General features: G+C 40.1%; 1 protein-coding gene across 7 annotated transcripts in view; it reads left to right on the top strand.

Moving 5' to 3' along the window:
* vwc2l (von Willebrand factor C domain containing 2 like) overlaps positions 1–20,191 on the top strand; it is a 30,449-nt gene that overhangs the window by 3,826 nt on the left and 6,432 nt on the right. For 5 of the 7 annotated variants that reach the window (XR_001479738.2, XR_001479737.2, XR_001479736.2 and 2 more), the window contains exons 3-4: positions 7,099–7,191; positions 13,472–13,601. Coding sequence is in view for 3 of the 7 variants with exons in the window: in XM_015358653.2 (XP_015214139.1) it covers positions 7,099–7,191; positions 13,472–13,601 (223 nt within the window). In the remaining 4 variants the exon portion in view is untranslated. The remainder of the gene's footprint in view (positions 1–7,098; positions 7,192–13,471; positions 13,602–20,191) is intronic. The other 2 variants (XM_015358654.2, XM_015358655.2) reach the window with 2 other exon arrangements.

The raw sequence follows: 20,191 nt of genomic DNA, 5'->3' as shown, positions 1-20,191 counted from the left end.
TACGTTATTAAAGTGTATAAATACACAAAACGAGGCCTATTAGTACTACGCTTGTTGTTGGTAGATTGAGTAATTGTGAAATAATCTACACTGCTGTCAATAGATCTTGAAATTCCGAAGCACCGATAACTGTGGCTGTCTGTGGGCCCCTTACAGTGCATTCAGTTAAAAATGTTTTCAAATCTTTGCTTCCCTTACAGTAAGTAAAACCGTGTCCTTTATCTTTAAGGAAAAGACGTTCAATTACTTAAACCAGTGTATTTACGGCAGTCTTGGTAAAAGGTCCAACAGGGGGTTTTATGTGCTGTTTTAATGCTTTATGGACATTTATTGTAACGGATGATTTCTGCTTGTTTTATGGATGTATCGATTATGCGCTCTTTGTATAGCAACCTGCAAATTAAACATAATATAAATCTTAACCTCCTGCAGCGCAAGAGGTCCCGGACAAGCGCTTGAACGGTACAGAGATCATCGCCTTATGTCATTAACAATACAGCAAATCGACACCCATCCATTGATTGGTATTTACATAGCTTTATTTCACTTAAAGAACTCTCCCCCAAACACGGGCCGACGTACCGTTACGCTTTAAAAGCTGTGACCTGTTTTTTTTAAAGGTCATGGTGATTTATACCGTAATAATTAAAAAGAAAACGATTCGTATATATATATACAGTCGTAGATGTAGTAATATTTATTACACAGTGATATGTCTATGCTGTGTTATATTTCCTCATTGTAAAATTCACTTTTTAATGCCTTGTGTTTCCGTTACTCGCATTCCAGAGACACTGTATGTCTTGAAGAGGGTTTTACCTTCTGTATCTAGAGCTAAACTGTTGTTTGCAGTGAAAGTAATTCTGTTCACACTCTGATTTCACGGAAGGCAAACCCCTGTACAGATTATCATTAAGCACAGCAGTGTTTACAAACACGCATAAATGATATTTCAGGGTCATCGTCATTGGCATCAGAAGACTAGGAAATACTGTATAATCTTCTTTGAGAATATTATAACCTGCTTAAAGAATATCAGGGGAATGCACAGAAAACATACAGTTCAGCCTTTGACTTTTCTTTGAAAGTGAGAGCTTAGTTGTATACCAGAATTAGAGAAGAACCCTGCATGTCTGCCTCTTTAAAAAAAAAAAGATGAAAGGTAGTTTTAACAGAAAGCAAGCCGTATAGTGGTCTGGTCACTAACTATGTCTTCAGGAGCACTCTCTTTGTGAGTGAATTCTCGCCATTGCTGTAGGAGCTTGAGCAGTGTCACACCTGTGTCTCTCGTGAGGGACAAGGGGTGTTCAGTCTCCCCAGGGGACGCAGGGCAAGTAGGATCACCTCTGGCTGTTTGGTGGAGACAGGAGCATCATGGCAGCATCCGTGAACCCCCTTCATCATCTTATTACCTGAAGGAGAATCTTTGCAGTCTCCCTGGGTCGCTCTTTGCTGCTGTTCTGTATTTACGGAGCTCAGTGGGGCCTCAGACATGAGGGCGGGCAGTGTCTTCTCCAAGTTAATAGCATTTTTTTTAAAATGCACCTGGAAACTAGCTAGGGGTTTTACATTTCCTGTAAATCCCAGATCAGGCTGTGCAGGCAGTTATCTTGGACTTGCTGTGGCTCTTGTTAAGGAGTCCTGTGGTTTAGAGGGTTCTCCCAACATGAATGGGGAGCGCCAACTGGCAGGGAGATCAGCAGAGACAGTTGTCTTTGTTTGAAGGAGAAAGACAAAGGTTACATTGTGCACCAACAGAAAATGAAACTAATACAAAGACGATGAAAGTACTGACAGGGCTCATTTAGGGACACTCAAGAATAAGGTACAGAATAACAACTATCATCTTGGCATGTCTCCTTACACAAGATGTCACAATGTCTGGATGAGCTGGGTTAATGTTCAGTGAGACCAGCTCATTCTAACAATGTGTCTGAAAAAGTTTCCAAGATGACATGGCCCAGGTGCAAACATTGTCTAATCATTTCAATATCGAGACCACAGGCAAGATTCCCTTTGTATAGGAGTTTAATTTCAGGCTTCATGTTTCTAAGGCTCTAATACTGAAGTTGAAAAGCAAAATAATAAAATTTCATTTCAATTTTAATCTGTCCATTTTTTTATATTTTACTCATAATAAAGTAGGGATCCATTTCCTGGTACTTGTGTTGATCTCCTTCACTACCCAGAATGGATCTATCTGCAATGGGACTTTTGCCCCTTCATGTTTGAAAATAAACATGAGAGTATTTATCTGAGCCTGTTCAGAGATATAGCCCTTGGGATTATCATCTCCAAAGACTGAAAGTTTTGCCCATTAAAAATATGTGAACTACAGTAACTGGGTACTCAGTTCATACGGTACAAAACTTCCATATATATTTCAAAAAGAAGCATCAGCTTCTTTCATGGATCCAGGGTAATGTCCAAGGAAGCATTCCAGTGCCTTTACACTGTGACGGACGAGCTGGCAGGGCTCCAGACAGTTGGTTTAGCCAGAACACAAGTACTCCGTGAACTTTCCCTAACTTTTCTCTTCATGTCAGTCCAGATTCTTGCAGAATACATCACCTCTGAAATAACAAAAATGTCTCCCTGCACTGCCTGCTAGAAGGCAAGACTTTCATCTTCTGCCCAGGAAAACTGCTCCATGTACCTCTCGGGGATTCATGCTATAAATTTATAACATTGACTGGTAGCAGCAACACACATTGTACATTTGGAAGACATGGAATTAATTGTAGCAGGACCGACGAGCACAGGAAGTGTTTGTTTCTGTTATTTTTTCCTGCTTTTGCTTGTACTGTGGGCTAGGAAAAATGAATAAATGTGAGTTCAATTGACTAAGACTTTATGAAGCTTTGCTGCTGAAGACAGTAATATATTTGTTTATTTTAAGCGGATTTCTTAATTGCAGTATTACACCAGAAGAAGGTGAATGACACCTTGTATACATGCCACATCTTAAGCAAAAATACTGTAAGTTGATTTGTAGAAAAAAGTCTGCCACCACCTATCTGTCGGAGAGCTTATCTGTGATATTTTAGCAGGACTAGGACCGCATTACCTAGCGAAGTGAACACCCTCACATCACAGCACACACTTTTACTATTACAAAAGGTTTTGCGTGTAAAGATAATATCTTATTTTGTCAAGTTAGCTTCATTATAAAGCCACTGAATTGTATAATGGGTTGTGGGCCACTAAAAATGAGATGTCAGCACATTGCCCTCTTATCCTGGAAGAACATACATACAGTACAGTAAGAAAGGTCAAAAATGAGAGGAGCCTATTTGGGTAATCTAGCTCATTTTTTAGTTATTGCTTGGTATTAGGATGGTATCCAGCAGTTTATTGAAAGAAACCAAGGTATTCTTCATACGGCCATAATATGTGGCTGGGTAACTCATTCCACATTCCCACATCCCTTTGTGCAAACAAGTTCCTCCTGTTGTTTTTACGTGTAGTTTCCACCAGTGTCTGATGGATTATGGTTCACTGTTGATTCTGAGGAAGTCCATGGGCTTGACTTTCACAGTGCCTTTGAGGTTTTGTGAAATTTGAATTGGATACTTCTCTAGCCTTCTCTGTTCAAGACAAAAAAATAATAATTTTCTTTTGGTTTGAAAGAGTTGGACATTTATTTTAGGCCATGAATGTAGAGCAGGTATCTCTCTCCATGCACACTGAATGGATAATGTCACCAAGCTAGGGACCTGCACTTACCTCAGGGAAAATTAATGAAATTTGCAGGCAGTCAGATCCAATTTGAAAGAAAGAAGTGAAATATTTTCAGACAGCGCAGTAAGGTTTTAAGAATGTGAATGCATGGCAAATAGATAACTTAGATAACTGATAACTGAGCTCCTTTCACTGTGTACTCTTTTCCTCAGCCTTGATCGTGATTATTCTGGTTTGTACATGATTCCTGCTGCATTATGTGTTGATTTTGTACTTTACATTTCCTGAAACGCGTGATTGCAAATCTTTTCATACATTCATTAATGTGTTATTTACTAAGGCCATTAAGCATAAGGCAAAGCAAAAATATCGTTTCTCACTAGATAGTTGGAAAAGTTCTACAATTGAACCTGCTTTTTTGAACTAAACTGTTGTCAATAGTTTTACAAGATTTAATAATAATGATTTTATCAATGCAGTCTCATGCCCATCCATTTGCCCATAGATGATCATCTTCATCTGACATTATTAGTGTCACAATCACAGGCAACACCAGTCAAAAGGTTCCCGCATCTACACTGTCTTTTTTTTTTTGTTATTACCTCCTGTATGAGGTTCTAATTAACATGAATCATGAAGAAATAATAAATTTCGATAGACATACAATATCCTCTGAACAGTTAAACTGTAATATTCCAACTACTTTGAATTTTGTGCTCTAGATTTAGTAATGACATCGGTATTTGTATTACATTGTAACGATCCACTGAAGTGTCTGCTAGATCAGTGGTTCTCAAACTTTTTGGACCAAGTACCACCCCTAATCCAAACAAAGCATTCAAGTACCACCTACAAGTCATCATCTCATAGGAACCCCAGAAATTCTCAATGACCAACATGAGTGTGCGTGCACACACTCACACATACATATAATAAATATTATAATAATAAACTTTGATATAGCGCCTTTAAATGTAGCTTCTCAAAGCGTTTTACAGAAAAAAACAGTAACAACAACAAATAAAAATAATAAAAAAGCACCATTTTAGTGAGAGGGGTGAGCCTGTTTAATCGAGCAAAGCAGATGTGAATTCATTTTTCGAGCCTTGATACAATTCACAACAGAGTCCAACAGATTTTAAATTGTCAGGCATTTTCTTGATGGAAAGCTCTCGCGGTGAATGTTGCAATGCGTCCATTAATTTCTGGAGCAACCTCTTTAATTCGTGCAACTACACTTCTATGTCGGCATGTCATCGCTCTAGCACCATCTGTACAAACTCCAACACATTTTATCCAGTCGATGCCATTCTCTTCGATAAATTCAGAAGCTGAAATATGTGCTCTCCTGTAGTTCCTGTTGGTAGCGGTTTACAGAACAGAAAGTCTTCATGGGAAATACCCTCAAACTTGTATCTAACGTAAACGAGCAAATTGACCAAATCGACTACAGACTCATCTTATTGCATCTTAACGCGCTCATCTTAACGCGCTCTATCAGCGTACTTTTGATATCATTTCAATAATTCTATGAATGACCGTGTCTTTCAGGGGGGCAGCAGGTCGAGCTGTTTAGCAGCTTTTTCTCCACACATAATACGTGTCAGCTCTTTTGCCAACGGTAAATAAGGTTCTTCAAAAATAGTGTGGAGCTTACCTGCTTTAGCAATCCGCAAGCTTGCATTTTTCCCCGTTTCTGTTTTTATTTCCGTATTTATTTTAAGTTTTTACTTCATCCGCATGGGAGCGAAACGCAGAGACGCTCTGTGTATTTTTGTGTATTAGCGCGCACTGTATCGCAGTACGTAGGCTGCGTATTCGACACGTATTAAAATAGAAAATATGAAAACCGTCCCGATTTTTCAGCGCACACAACAAAGTTCTATGGATCGTATGGCGTACCAGCTGGCGGAGAACCACTGTGCTGGATAAAGGCTAATATGGAATATTGAACCAACTATCTAACCTGGAGATATGAGAAGCTGAGAGGGCAAGTAAAAGGTCTGAGCCTGTGATAAATGAACATAGACTCCTCTGAATCATCCCACAGCAAGGGAGACAGTCTTTCACTGTAACAGGACATTTCACTGTCTGGGATTACTGAAGCCGAGTGGCTCTGAATAACCTGTGATGCGATGTTGAAAATATATTTAAAAACATTTTAACACACCTTTGATTCTTGGAGCACAGACACAGGTGGGCTTGTCACCTATGGTTCTCCGTCCGGTCTTGTGAACACATGAGAGCCCAGCATCAGCAGGCAGAAGGTTGCAGCTAGGAGAATTATAATAATGTCCAAACATCTCTTCACTGTGGAATGGATTTGATTTAATTTGTGTTAGGCTGTCGGAGACAGTACAGTGTAGTATGGTAGCCTTCGGAGTCATGCCTGGCGGTTAGCGGGTTCATGTCATTACTGAAGACATTGCTGTTGAGCTTGAGTGAGACGCTTTGCCTCCAATTGCTCCAGTCCATTCAACTGTGTGAATAGGGACCATCTGGGGGGAATCACATGGTCTCCATCCCACTTAACGCTATAGAAACCAAAATGAGCTCTGTCCTGTTGAGCTGCTGTGGATTTTATCTTCACTGTTCAGTGTTTTTTAGTTTATGAAATGAAGTCAGTTATGTAGACAGTTGCTAAGCAGTTAAGTCACTAATGAAATTCTCATTTATTGCCACTCTCTCAGCGTCAGTGTGAACACAAGTGCCCTGTAGCACAGATGTCCACAGCCTAACCTTTCTGAAGTGTCAGAGAAAGCGATTAGCTGTTTCTAATTTGAGCAGCCCAGTTCCTGCTGAGACTTCTTCCAAGTAATCAGTTCTTATTATCAGATCCATTTGTGTAATATACATTATTCATTTTTGTAGATACATTTCACAGCAATATTTTATAGGATAACTTGTATGAGACTGTCTTTTCATCCATCACTCTTAATGAAAAATTAATATAGACAGCAAAATATTCCCCCTCACGGCAGTGTTTGCAGGCAAGTTTGCTCACGGTGTGTTTAATTGATGGCATCTCTCATTAAGACGCCCACCAGCATAACCTTTTGTGTGGGAATTTTGACATTTTCTCCCTGGTGTCCCAGCATTTTTCCGAATAGCCCTGCATAGCAAATGTCTGTAGACATCAGGATCTAAAAAGTTCATATCTGATGAACAATGACCTGTATGTTCTTTTAGTAAACAGTGCAAAACTACAGGAAAATCTTGCAATAATAATCTGCATTCTATATAGTTACTGTATACTCTATGAGAATGAAAGTCAAAAGAAAAAGGTATTGACATGTGTTTAGTGACATCACTAATAGGCTTTCTGGTGTGGACAGAGTATGGGAGAAGATGGTTTATTGTGTGTGTGTGAACTGTGCTCATGTGTTCCCTCAAAGATCTCTGACTCACCCTCAGTAGGTGTTTCACCTACAGGGATCCCCGCTACCTGAGGATGGGACTGAGTCGCCCGCGACCTCTGCGCAGCTGCAATCAAGAATCGGGAGCAGTAGGGTGAGTTCAGATCCCAAGCGGATGGGTTGTGCTGGGATGTGAACTCAGGTCCTTCCACAGCCAAGGAGCGCCAGCCTAGGGCTGCAGAGCGAGAGGCGAGGACTCACTGAGACAGCGCAGGCCTGCTCACACCACAGGGCACGGACCCTTGATACACAAGGCAGCTTTCCCACAGCCCCGCAAGGGGAACCAAGGGGCTCTGTGCGTGTGCCTTTATCCAGTCACGTGCATGAGAGATCTGTAACACTGTACAGTCCAAAAAAGCATCACAATCTGTCCTTACCTCGATGTACTTCACCTGTGGAATACTGCGATCATGATGCCATCACGCATTTCTAATTCATGCGAAGGCAATACAACTACATTACGGATGCATTTGTCCTAGTGTCTACATATGACTTTTTCTTCAAGCTTTACTGCTGTGTAAAGGAATAGACACTGTAAACAAAGTATTTAAATTTCAGTTGTTTTAGTATAAACAGTGAAGTGACAAATCTTCATTAAACAAGAGGTTTTAAACATTTTACTCATACGTTTCCCTTTTTACTATGTGGACAGTTTTTATGAACAGAATAGATATAACATATTGCACTATTTATGAACAGAATGAATATTAAATATTGCTATATATATGGTATACTGTAAATCGTATATTTACAGGACATCATTGCTGTGGTAGTTACCCAACAGATTGCCTTGCAGTACAGTTCCTGGAGAACATGGCAGAAAGTAAGGATAAATAGAAAATGACACTTTTTTTTGTACAATGCTTTTTCAAAGCGAATTAGGTCAGGAAGTGCTCTGCAAAGGAATCTAGTAAGTACTGTCGAACACAGTGGATTCTTCAGTGTTCGAATTGATTGTCTAGTGAAAACCTCCTCTGCACAGGAAGTTCTTTTTATTCCAGGGAATCCAGGTACCAGGTACAAGCGAGGATGTGTCTCTAGGGGAGAGAGAGATCCTCTGTGCACCCCACATTTGGCCAAGCGACATTAGGAGTTTGAAACAGGGGAACAGGCTGCCAGGACACCGCTGCTTGGCAGTGAGGTCTTAGAGGGTAGCCGAGTCTGCTGTGTGGTTGACTCATCAACCTCCGAAGCTTCGGCTCCAGCTTTTACAGAAAGGAGTGTGTTATAACACCGCAGGGGCTCTATCTGAGGACAGCAGGAGTGAGAGATTCATTGGGACAGCATGACAACCGACCCTTTCAAAGTCACACATGAGAGGGGAGAAATACTTGGGGTCCCCAATGCAAGAATACAGTAAAAGAAATACAGCCCAGGACAACATGTACAACTTAACTTGGCTCATTGTGACTGAATGAAGTGTAGTAATTAGCTACAGCAAGCCACACCCTGTTCTATCAAATCACAGACGCTGTTTTACACACATGTGAGCATTCAGTAGCCTTCTTTTATAATCAGAATCACGTTAGCATTGTCGATTTACAGTATATGAAATCATCAGGTATGTAATAATCCATGTCAGTCATGCCGTTTTGAAGCAAAATAAGAAAGAGAAGGTTTTTTTTTAGAACTATGGCACATATGGTAGCAAATATCTCTCTCACTCTTTCTTCCACCTATAAAAAAAGTTGCCTTGTGTCTCCTGTCCCTCAGTCCTCGGCCTCTCTGCTCTGCACTTCCTGACGTTGGTAAGATGCTGTTTGAAGTTGGCAGATTTGGCATGCAGACTGTCTTCATACCTCTCACTGTCCTTAGTTAAGCACATCGCATGACTCCCCAAGAATACATTTCCTTTATATAACAACGTTGCAGAATTAAAGTGCCATTCAGTAAACGTTTCCTTACTACCTGCAATATAAAATGCTTGGTCAGTTTTTTCGTAACATTGTAATATTTAAGTCTCACATCGATCGGCCATTAATGTGTTTGGGCATCACTGATCTACAGATGCTACGGTGATGATGCTGGTAGTGTGTGTACTGGTGTTTGTTCATCATTGTATACTAGCATGAATTATGTTTGTTATTTCCATTTATTTATCTTATTTTACTCATTGAATTCATCTTATTACCCTTACAGCAATATATTGAAAATATGCTAAACTAAAACATACAGGTTACTTTTTCAGTATTTTAACAGTCCCTGTATAATCCAATAACAATTCAGAATTATCAATATATTGCAAAATAGTCCATTCCAGCACCTGTTCTATATTTTGAAAAATAAAATTGGCAGTTAGTTGAAGTAAATTTACATTTGTAAAATACAAGTCACACGAATGAAAAAAGCACTCTTGCACAATACTAGAAAAAAGGAAAAGTGTTTCTAAGATATATACTATACATTGTGTGCAATACAGCAGGGAGAATGTTTGTCTTCTGGTGTTGTCTGTAATTGTAACATGTATTGCAGCAGGAATTATGGAAACTACACAACATGAAAGCAAAGCATGTTGGGTGATAGGTACCATGGAACAGACTGGGCAGAGTGGCACCAGTCATCCCTCGTACAATACGTCTTGGTATACCCTTGGTAAACTTAGGAAGAAAACCTTTCTATAGTCCACCTGAAGGAACACACACTGCTTCTAGTCTAGCTGTGTAATGGTGGGAGTTTTCACTGGTCCCAGTGCTGTCTAAAAGTTATTGAAGGCATCACAGGACACAGACTGTCCTAAGCTGGAAAGAGTGATGCTGAACCCTAAGTTCTCCAGGTTAGGGGCTGCTGCTGCCTTATTCTCAGCGTGGGTCCAAGAGCAGACTGCAGTGGGTACAGAAGCTGATGGCTCATTCGTGTATCTGTAGATGCTGTCGGAGCTGCTTTGTTCTGATAAGTGAACACAGAGTTTAGCGCTTGAATTGCTGTAGTAAGGTGAGGGCGCTTGTCCAAAAGTGCAAACCGCGTGTTCCTCAATGCTCATTTTGGGGTTGAATTACAATTTTTCAAGTTTATGTTTCTAGAATATTTTCTGTAAAATTATATATGCTGTAGTCTCGTGTTATTTAAGTGAAATGCATTGGAATTTAATTTTGAAAAGAGATCAAAGGAACATTAGTAGTAGTAGTAGTAGTTGATGAGGTTTTTGTCCTTTGGAGTGTTGATTTCTTGCCTCCTTAACGTTCTTTGGTACTTTGCAGTTTGACTATTTTTTTACTTTTTACACTACCTTGTCCAGTCCTTGTCAAACCGTATGCTCTTGTCAATAACACTTTAAACAATACTTCCTGTTTTGCAACAAGAAGTGTATCTGTAGTACGACTCGAAGACCCTGTATGTTATTAGAATGTTTATTAGTATAGATTGCAGTGTCCATTTGCAGTCCACTTACGGTACCACTTATTATTCCTGCTAAACTAATTTCTACATTTTTATTTTACAAGAAATAGTAATGGTTCTTAAAATTGTAATAATAAACTATAGTGTGTCCAACAGTATATGTCATATTGTTAATGTTGTATTATTGCAGAGTAATTTTGATCGTTGCAGTGTTAAATCAATGAAAATAATCCTGTTAAATACTGATATCTAGGCACACTTTCCAAGCATGTAAAGACAACCTGCTGCATGTCACAAAGATTTAAGTTTATTCTAATTCTTTCTGCCCTGATGTGATATGTTCAACTTAACTTGTGACGAATGCGTAGTAATGGAATCACTTTGTGTGTAATATAGTCTAGCTTCGGATAACAGCTCCCTTGATGGCTTTTTTTGTGAACAACTTTGTATTACCTTGACAGTGAAAACATGTGAAAAGCAAGCAGAGAAATTAGATCTAGACCCAAGGGACCATAGTCCCTCCTACATAACGGTCTCTTTCTTAAAGAATCCAGTGTGACTCTGCGACTACACTTGCAGTCACAGAGACTGGATGTCCACCTCCTTTCAGTGCAATAACAAAATAATATTTTTGGCCTTTGAGCATGGTGATGCCGCAACATTTGTCATACTGAGTTTATCATTTCCTGCGTTCAGCTTAGAACAAAAACACCTTTAGATCAGGCTTCACTGATCGGAGCAGCTTCGTCCTGTGGAATCTCTGCAAGACCAGGGCACTGTGGTTTTGTGGTGAGGAAGCAGGAGCCTGTATCAAAGCTGACGGTGCTCAAGAGATTGGCCTGCATGAACATGGACATCACTGTGCTGTATAAAGTGTGCTTTCCATTCTCCTGAGAGGTCTGTGATGTGAGCTCCCTTATCGCCTTGCAGTATGGACACAGAGGGGAAACAGAAATGACACTCATAGGAGTATGCTGTAGTTCTCATTCTCTAAAGGTATCAAGAATAGATGAGAGTGAGATCATTTTATATAGTCCTGTATACAGTACAGTACATTGCAGTGACACATCTCAGTCATTTTGCTTTGGTCTCATTTTCACTTAATATGTTTCCTTTTTAATGCAGAAGCACAACTCGGTTGAGATCATCTGTTGAAATGTTAGCCTTTGTATTTTACGTTAATAGCTAATCCGCACAGATCTGTTTTTTGTAGTAAAAATGATCTTTTAGCTTTATAGACATGTTGAGAGGAATAAATTATCTTAATGACAAGGAACCTGACAATGATTCAATTAGATTTGACTGGTAAATATGACAGGTTATTTGTTGTAACTCACCATATTGGCTGCTTTTATGTAGTTTGTCTGCAGTTGTTACCATCAAGGTTCTGAAAATTCTGATCAATATGAATTATAGATTGCTTAATGGCAGAATTGGTTTCTATGCATTCCATTCCATAAAGACCCATACAGTTGTTTCCCTGTTGATCCAATTAAATAACTATCAATTATAACATTATCAATATTGGAACAATAAAAAAATCATTTATTTCACTTTATCATCTGAATCCTGATTCCCATGTGCTTTTCATACACTGTTCTCAAAATACACGTTGCCAATTCTACTCTTCTTTCCTTCTTTTACAGTACGTGCTTTTAAAACATCTTACGTTTCTAACATCTTTTACCAAACCTCAGTGGCAGATGCTATTTGAATGAAAAAATAAAAACAAATACAGAGTGCATGAAAGAGATTTAACATTGGAGATAAACCAGAGGACTCTATTTTATTTCTGTCTTCACAATAATGTACATTTTGTACATTGCAGTGCCATTAAAAGCAATCCTGTCTATTTTTTCTAATGAAAAGTGGTATTATTCATCCTGGAATACCTAAAATCTAATACAATGACTTTATGATTGCAACTTGAAATGCTTCAGACAGGACCCTAAAATATGAAACAGAAATTTCTCAGATTTCAGCAGGTATCAGAAGGATGTCTTTGTCTGTGATTTACTGTGGCTCGTTGTTTGTCAGGTTGGTTTTATTTCAGTATTGTGTTTTGATTGACATCAGTTGAAGCTTATTCGATACACTTTGGTGATCGAGGTCACATAATGGTGTGTTGCACTTTTTAAGGTAGACAATTCTGACTCTTGGAATGGTAACAAGATCAAACAGGGCCTCATGTTGATTTTCTTCCTTGCATTTTCCTTCTGGAAAGATATGAAAAATTTCATATATGCATTATATATATGAAATCGCAAAATTCGTGTACTGTACTTGTATACTTTTCATATATTACACATATGTATTTTAGTGCATATGTGATTTTGTGTACATAAGTCATGTATAGTGATACATGGAACTGGAAATGACTACCCATATTCTTTCCATTGAAAAGGTGGACAGTGTATGTCCTATTCTGTCTCTAGTGCCCACCTCCAGCCTCTTGTGTCTGAACTAGGCTTTGAGATTAATATTTTCACGTGAGAAGAAGAGGACAAGTACAGAAGAACCTTTTTTTCAGGAGAAACTGACACAGATGATCTGTTTAACCATAAACAGAGCTGTGTAATCACACTTATATGAGACTCTGGTCCCGTAAAGCTGACAATTCAAGTTCTTGCAAATCACTGGAGTGCTGATGCGGTGGCCTTCGGAAGCTGGTGTCATTTTCTTGATTTGCTGCTGTTTGGTTGAAGACGGAGTTCTGTAACAACAGCTGAAGGTTAAGGATAAAGAGGCGGCAGCATCCTGGTAATGAAATGTGGGCTGTGGTTCTGAATAATGTTGAAGTGGAAACTCTGCCAGATCCCAATCAATATAGCTGTTTTTTTTTTCACAGTTCTGCAGGGCTTTCTCAATGCTCTGCGGTCTGAACATCTGTTACTTGCTTGGACTCACTGTCCTTCTCCTGAGAGTAGAACTTTGATTTATCCATCATTGCAGGGTGTAGCAACAGCCCTCTCCCGGGTCGGCTTTTCTGAAATCTCTCTTTCTCCCATCTCCTCTCCCTGCCCCTCTCTGCCCCTCAGCCCTCGCCCTGTGAGTGGTGCCGGTGTGAGCCCAACAACGAGGTGCACTGCGTGGTGGCGGACTGCGCCGTGCCAGAGTGCGTCAACCCTGTGTATGAGCCCGAGCAGTGCTGTCCCATCTGTAAGAACGGTAAGGGCCTTTCCCGAACGTCCTGCTGTTCGAAAACGGGAAGGAAATGATAGAGCTGGAGAAAACGTTTTGGAAGTCATGCTGTCTGTCCCGCCAGATCATTTTGGTTGACCTAATGAACAGGTATACAGTATAGGTTACAGGAGGTCATTTTAAGTTTCAAGAGCATGTGCTCATTAAGAATTATGGAGAAGAATCTTGTTTGGAACTTGCCGCAAAGGGAAACTGACTGAAGAGACTTCTTATTGCTCGTGTATCTTGTATATAAAGCGAAAGTTAGCAGCCATGGGCTAACATGTTACGTTTCAAGAGATAATTAATATTCATTCTCCTAAGTCATAGATAGATTATTTAAGTATTAATTAGTCCTGGCCCTTTCACAATGCTAGTAGGAAGACTAAAGACTTAAAAAGCTCTTACAAAACACCATACCCCTGAAATCTTGTAAGGTGCATACTGTATATATGATCCATTTCACAGGTCAGAGTTAGTTGTGTCATGCGAATGAGTCCTAAGGACAAAACTGTTGTCTGGGTGCTGGCTTTGACATATTATGTATACACAACTTACATAACATACAAAACATTTTCCAAACCCAGCCCTCCAGAGGCCGTGTCTGCCTGGAATGGATGGGTCCTTAAACATCTTGCAATATCTTGGAAACTAGAGACAGTATACGCCTGGTTGAGGACTTGAATTCAAGTCAAAATCTCTCAAGGTGGTTTTGATTTCTAGCCTTGTGGAAAGACCAGAGCTATTTCACATATGCATTCCCATAATGCAAACCAATGCCTTTCTCTGAAAAACAAGAAAGATAGATAACAAGTAAGGCAGATAGATAGCATGCAGAGCAAAAGCATAAATGTTTTATGTGTACAGTGTTAATGGCATGTCACAAAGTTGTGAAGTTCACTCTTGAGGATGAATTTCAATAACTCAAGAAGAAGGAAGGGAGGAAATATGACAGCAAAGCCAACTGAAACATAAAAATAAAAAGTCTCCAATGAGGTGCTCTCCTCCTAATTGCTGCAGCCCAATTTATGCTCTTTGTGATAAATAAAATAGTAAAACACAGGAATAACAAAGTGCATTGATTGAGGGTGCCGTGAGATATATTAATTAACCCCAAGGGAGTTCTCTGCCTCCTATTCCTAGTTGTGCTTGTCAGCATTAGCCAATGCTTAAATTAGAATTATAGGATTCCAATTGTTATTGGCTCGTAACAAATCTTGAGTGTGGAGTCAGCTGAATCTTGGGTTTCACCTACCCTCTGGAAAGTGCATCTTATCTGGAGCTCTGTAATTGTCAGGCATGCTGGAGAATCAATGATCACACAGGTGACTGGGAAACTCGCAGTTTTTGTGAATGAGAGATAGAGGCTCTTCATTAGTATACCACAGCTCAGCCTGAGGACAGATGGGAATAGATCCCGTACTCAAAGACTCCTACTCAGTTAGAGGTTTGCATGTAAAATGGGTCTGCGGAACAAGTCATTTTACACAACATCTTGTCATGTTCAGAGGATTTTAATAATGATAATTCCTTACACTTAAATGGCACTTCTCTGGACACTCCACTCAAAGCGCTTTACAGGTAATGGGGATCCCCTCCACCACCACCAGAGTGCAACCCCACCTGGATGATGCGACGGCAGCCAGAGTGCGCCAGTACACTCCCCATACACCAGCTCTCAGTGGGGTGGAGAGCAGATTGATGAAGCCACTACACAGATGGGGATTATTAGGAGGCCCTGATTGGTAAAGGTCAAAGGGAACTTTGGCCAGGACATTGTGGTAACACCTCTACTATTTTCAAGAAACATTCTGGGACTTTTAATGACCACAGAGAGTCAGGACCTCAGTATTACGTCTCATCCGAAAGACAGCACCTTTTTTCTACAGTAGTAGTGTCCCCGTCACTATACTGGTGCATTAGGACTCACACAGACCGGAGGGTGACCGCTCCCTACTGGTCCCATTAATACTTCTTCCAGCACCAACTGTAGCTTTCCCATTTTTCATTGCATGGCTGTATCAATAAAACTAGCACTGAACGTATCTCTGTTCTTATTCAAAGTTGCATGAATGGAGTAACTCAAGTACAGTGTGCTTTCATTAGAAGTGATGCGCTGTCTTCATGTCGAAGTTAAGCTGTGTTTTTTCTGTGTCCGGAAGTAGAGGGAAAAAGAAATGCTCTTGTTTGGCAGAAAAAAATGACATCGTCACTAATGCAGCTGCAATAGAACTAAGAGCCAGGCTGTCCAATCTTCCACTGCTATTAAAATAATGGAAAACATAACTGAGCTTTAAGATGTATCACTGTGTATCCCACATGGCAGATCCACACTAAAACCACTAAATCAAAGGACTCAGTGATTCACTGATATCTCTCTCACTGCACAAAATGGCATTTTCACTACTGTCTCATTGGTGCTAGTTAACTCAGACTGATACTTTCAAAGGTTATGCACAAGAATCTTTTTGAACAGGCCATTTTCAATAGCCTTCCCAGATACACAGTAATTTTGCGCTACAACTTAGGTATGATGTTGTAGCTGTTACATAATGCAATCTACGAAACGCTCAACATGCAATATAGTCAAGTTTATTACACAGTTTATTAGAGAATCCATTTGATATATGTCTTATCATCAGATCATTGCATTTTTCTTCTTCATGCAGTTTTCTGTTTCTTTCCTTTCAGTACAGCCTGTTCTTTCCCAGTATGTGTTTTCTGTTGTGGATGTGGTATTGTCTTTGTTTTTCTGTTCTGTATTAAATCTTAAAAATAAGATTTCTTTAAGATTTGTGAAGGCCTGAATTTGAAGTCCCACTTGCTAAACTCACCATGGTGAGGGCAATTTGGCATAAGGATGGTTAATTGCTGTCTAATAGGGAAAGTCTGAAGTCACTGTAGTACCTCTAAAGGCAACTCCAGAGGGATTCTGAGAATTAATAGGGATAGCTTTTTGGCTTTTAGACTTTGGGTTTTGGTGATTTATCTGCTGTTTATTGCTTTTTATGGTTGTTTTTTTATGGTTTATCATTGTCAGAGTATGACTTTAATTGTATAGTGCTAGGGAAGCGCAGTTTGTTTGTGTATATTTGTCTTGTTTTTTGAGGGATCATTTTTTCTGAGCCCTCCGTACTGTTCTCTGTGTAAGAATGTACCACTGTGTAAGTCTGTAGGGGATGGAAATCTGTGAAATGAAGCAGAATTAAGAGAACGGTGACCGGTTTCATCTTCTTTTCATCACAACAGCCCTTTCTATTGCAAAAGTAAAATGTATTCTTGCTGGGAAAGAGAACTTCACATACGATTATAATGAAAGCTGCAAAAATGTTTGGTACGTGCCTCACGAAATGTTTCATCACATTACACAAGAAAAGAAAACATCCATTCATTTTAACAGAACTGTGCTGCAAATGAGGAAGTACTTGAAATGACAGGGATTCGCCTGGTTACCTTATTCATAGGAAAATTAACTTCAAAGTCAATGTGTGAACTTCACATAAAAATCAATTAGATTCATTGGTTTATTACACAGTAAATAAAAAAGTAAAGCTAGACCTATTTTTAATACAGCAAACATCACAAACTAAAATACCTTTAGTATTCATTAGGCTTTTAATGTATATTTTTACTGACTGTGACAAGTTTGTTACTTCATCTGTTTTTCAGAAAATACAGTTTGTGATCCTAATGTGTCACCCTTATTTTCAAGAAATGTAGGACTATTTGTTAAAAAAAAAACAGCCCTTCATATATAAAAGAACTCTTTTACTTAATTGATTTATTCCGGGAGACAAGGGGTTATGTCAAAACATGTCTTCTGGTGACAGATCTGAAAACAGCTTTTTTTTGCCAGATAAAAGTCATTGGCTAATTTTAGACTTCATTTACCACTGAATCGGGCTGATTTTATTTGTGTTCCCCTGTAGCGTGGAATGACCTATATACTGGGCCTCTTTGTCATCCTAAGCAAGTCGAGTGCTTCTAGGTGCAGTCGGAGCTTTCAGGTTCCTGCCTGCAGCTGCCAAACCTTTAATACAGATAGACAAAACATCGCCGAGTGCCGCTTGTTGTGGCATTTGATAGAGCCTGGGTCCACTGCACAGCCCCAGGGCCTGGTCCTGCCTTGAGGACTGATGGACTGCCAGTTAGCTGTCTACTGGAGATCCAGAGATCGGAGTGAGATGCACAGGTGCAAGTAACTCATTGACCTTTTCACCTACAAGGTCTGTTCCTGACATACCTTCTGCTTAGGGCAGAATGCTCTAGGGCCAGTGGTCACTACTGGACATGTCTGCTCTTAAGAATGAAGCCTTTTGAAAAGTGAAAAAGGTTTGAGCCACCTAGCTGTTTTGATGGATTGATGGATGATAGACATGATGTGCATTGCCATAGCACTGTCTTCTATGTCTAGACAAACGGATTGGCTTGATCACCATTGGCTGTGCTGTGTTCCAGCTCGCCCCCATGCATGCTCGGTGCTTTTAAGGCTATCTGATGTCCTGCTGTTCATCAGTTCTATTGTTTCGTGATTGATTGTGAAATGGGGTTTGTGTGAGTTATGGAGTGATTGATTTTTGGCCTGCGTAAAGTGTTGGTTAATGGGAATTAGTATTTACAGCGTACGTCTCAGGGGCTACACTTCAAAAAGGACGGGAGAGAGTCAGATGTGAACCACCATGCTGAGGGAGTGAACAGCTTTTAAAAAGGGAGTAATACAAATGCAGTACAATGGCCACAAACCGCAAACCCATGTCGATACAAATGAGTCCCCGTCTGGTGAAACCCTGATCCCCATGCAAAAGTGCAAAAGGATATGTGTACTGCAGGTGAGCAAGTACTGTAGGAAACTGGATCAGTTTTGCTTTAGTTAGGAGGAATGCTCGTGTTCATTCTGTGTTTACTTTTCAGTCTTCTGCTGAAGCTTTCAGTTTCCAGCTCAGGCTTAGAGCTGCACGCTGGGGCGACAGCACTGTCTTAGAGCATGGCACTGCATCGCTGCAGCTGCAGCCATTTCGTAAGAGCAGCAGAAAGTTCACACATGAGAGGAGGTCAGTAGGGCCCCTCTAGCTCACTCAGTTGCTGGAAGCTAATTGATCCAAGGATGTCACCCAGCTGTTTCCAGGAGGATCCAAGGGTATCAGCTTCAGCCATTTGGCTTTGTGGAGATTGTGCAGAGAGGCTCAAATGAGAGGTGACAGAAAGCTAATTGAACTTGACTAGATAAGGAACAATAGCTGCAGCAGCAGGAATTCTGTGACAAAACCATTAAGTCCTAGAGAGGTGACCGCAGTCCTCTCTCCCTCACAAATGAGGGCAACCGGAACCCAGACTGCACTCTGAAATCTGGCACATATCGGATATGGAAAGCCTTGCTTTTATACACTGTGTTATTGTGTATAAATGAACACTACAATTATTTAAAATCATATTTCAAATCTTCCATTATTACAAGTCTCATCTTTTTTCTGGGAAGGAACCGTGCAAAGTGTCCAAATCTGTACTGACTGTAATAGCAAAGTTTCGAACTGCCCCAGTGGGACTGAAAAAAACAAAATTAACAAAATCATGTGGTGTTTAGTGGTTGCACAGTCTTAAAATGTAACCCAGCTCCACTTTATTTAATATACAGTAATCTGCTCTCCAGGCAACACTGACCCCCCCTATGGGTCATCACTGAGAACACACCCTATCTGAAAGCTGGAGATACAAAATGCTAAGGATTTGGACAGTTTCTTATGTTACATTATACCAAGTGTAAATTTAAGTTAAACACAAAACTTTTGACTATAATTGCCAAATTTAAAATGCGATTTTACAACAGAAGGCACAGTAAACGTAGCACAGGTTTAGATACTATAAATTGCTTGTTCCTTCCACTAAGACATTGTCTACTTGTGGGCACGGTCAGGTTCATGTGCTACAGTGTATTTGTCATCTATTGAACACATCCTTCAGTGCGAGTGAATGGATATCATCATGCCAAGCCATCTGGGCATAAACAATTGCTTTTGGCAGAGCTGGTTACTGAACTTTGAACTTTCGTCTCCGGTGAGTTTATTTATGTCTTTCGCCAAGTGCTTTCCAGATCAATAGGAATTAGGACTTGGCAGACCTTGTTGACTGCTCTCCAGGCCCCAGTCAATGGATTTTATCATGTTCTGCTCTGCAAAAGCTAGCAGACTATAAATTCCCCAGAAGGGGTGGAACTCGCAAGGGAACCTGAATTTCAATTGACTGCTCGGCGATTTTTCTCCTTGCCCTTTGCCTGTGTGATATCAGCATAACATCCTCGTTTCGCACTATGATTCCAGTTTCCTCTCCCCTCCTAACTCCATGACTGCTAGGCCTCGGCTCTAACTGGTCTAAGGGCACCAGTGTAGCAGATGTGATTAGATCCTAGATCTCAGACGCATCTTGGAGTGTCTCGTCCACGGGTAACTCCATGTAGCCTGCCACTAGACTGAGGATTCTGGACGCTCAGGAGATCTGGGAGATTTGTGTCTCTGTAACAGTCTAATTTATGCTCTCTTGAAAACCGGTTGCAAGTTTTGAATCCAATCCTATGTAATAGCATA

This window comes from Lepisosteus oculatus, chromosome 12 (genome assembly GCF_040954835.1).
Source record: "Lepisosteus oculatus isolate fLepOcu1 chromosome 12, fLepOcu1.hap2, whole genome shotgun sequence".
Taxonomy (NCBI): Eukaryota; Metazoa; Chordata; class Actinopteri; order Semionotiformes; family Lepisosteidae; genus Lepisosteus; species Lepisosteus oculatus.
The sequence above is the reverse complement of the archived record's forward strand: the minus strand, read 5'-3'. Positions and strand labels throughout refer to the sequence as shown.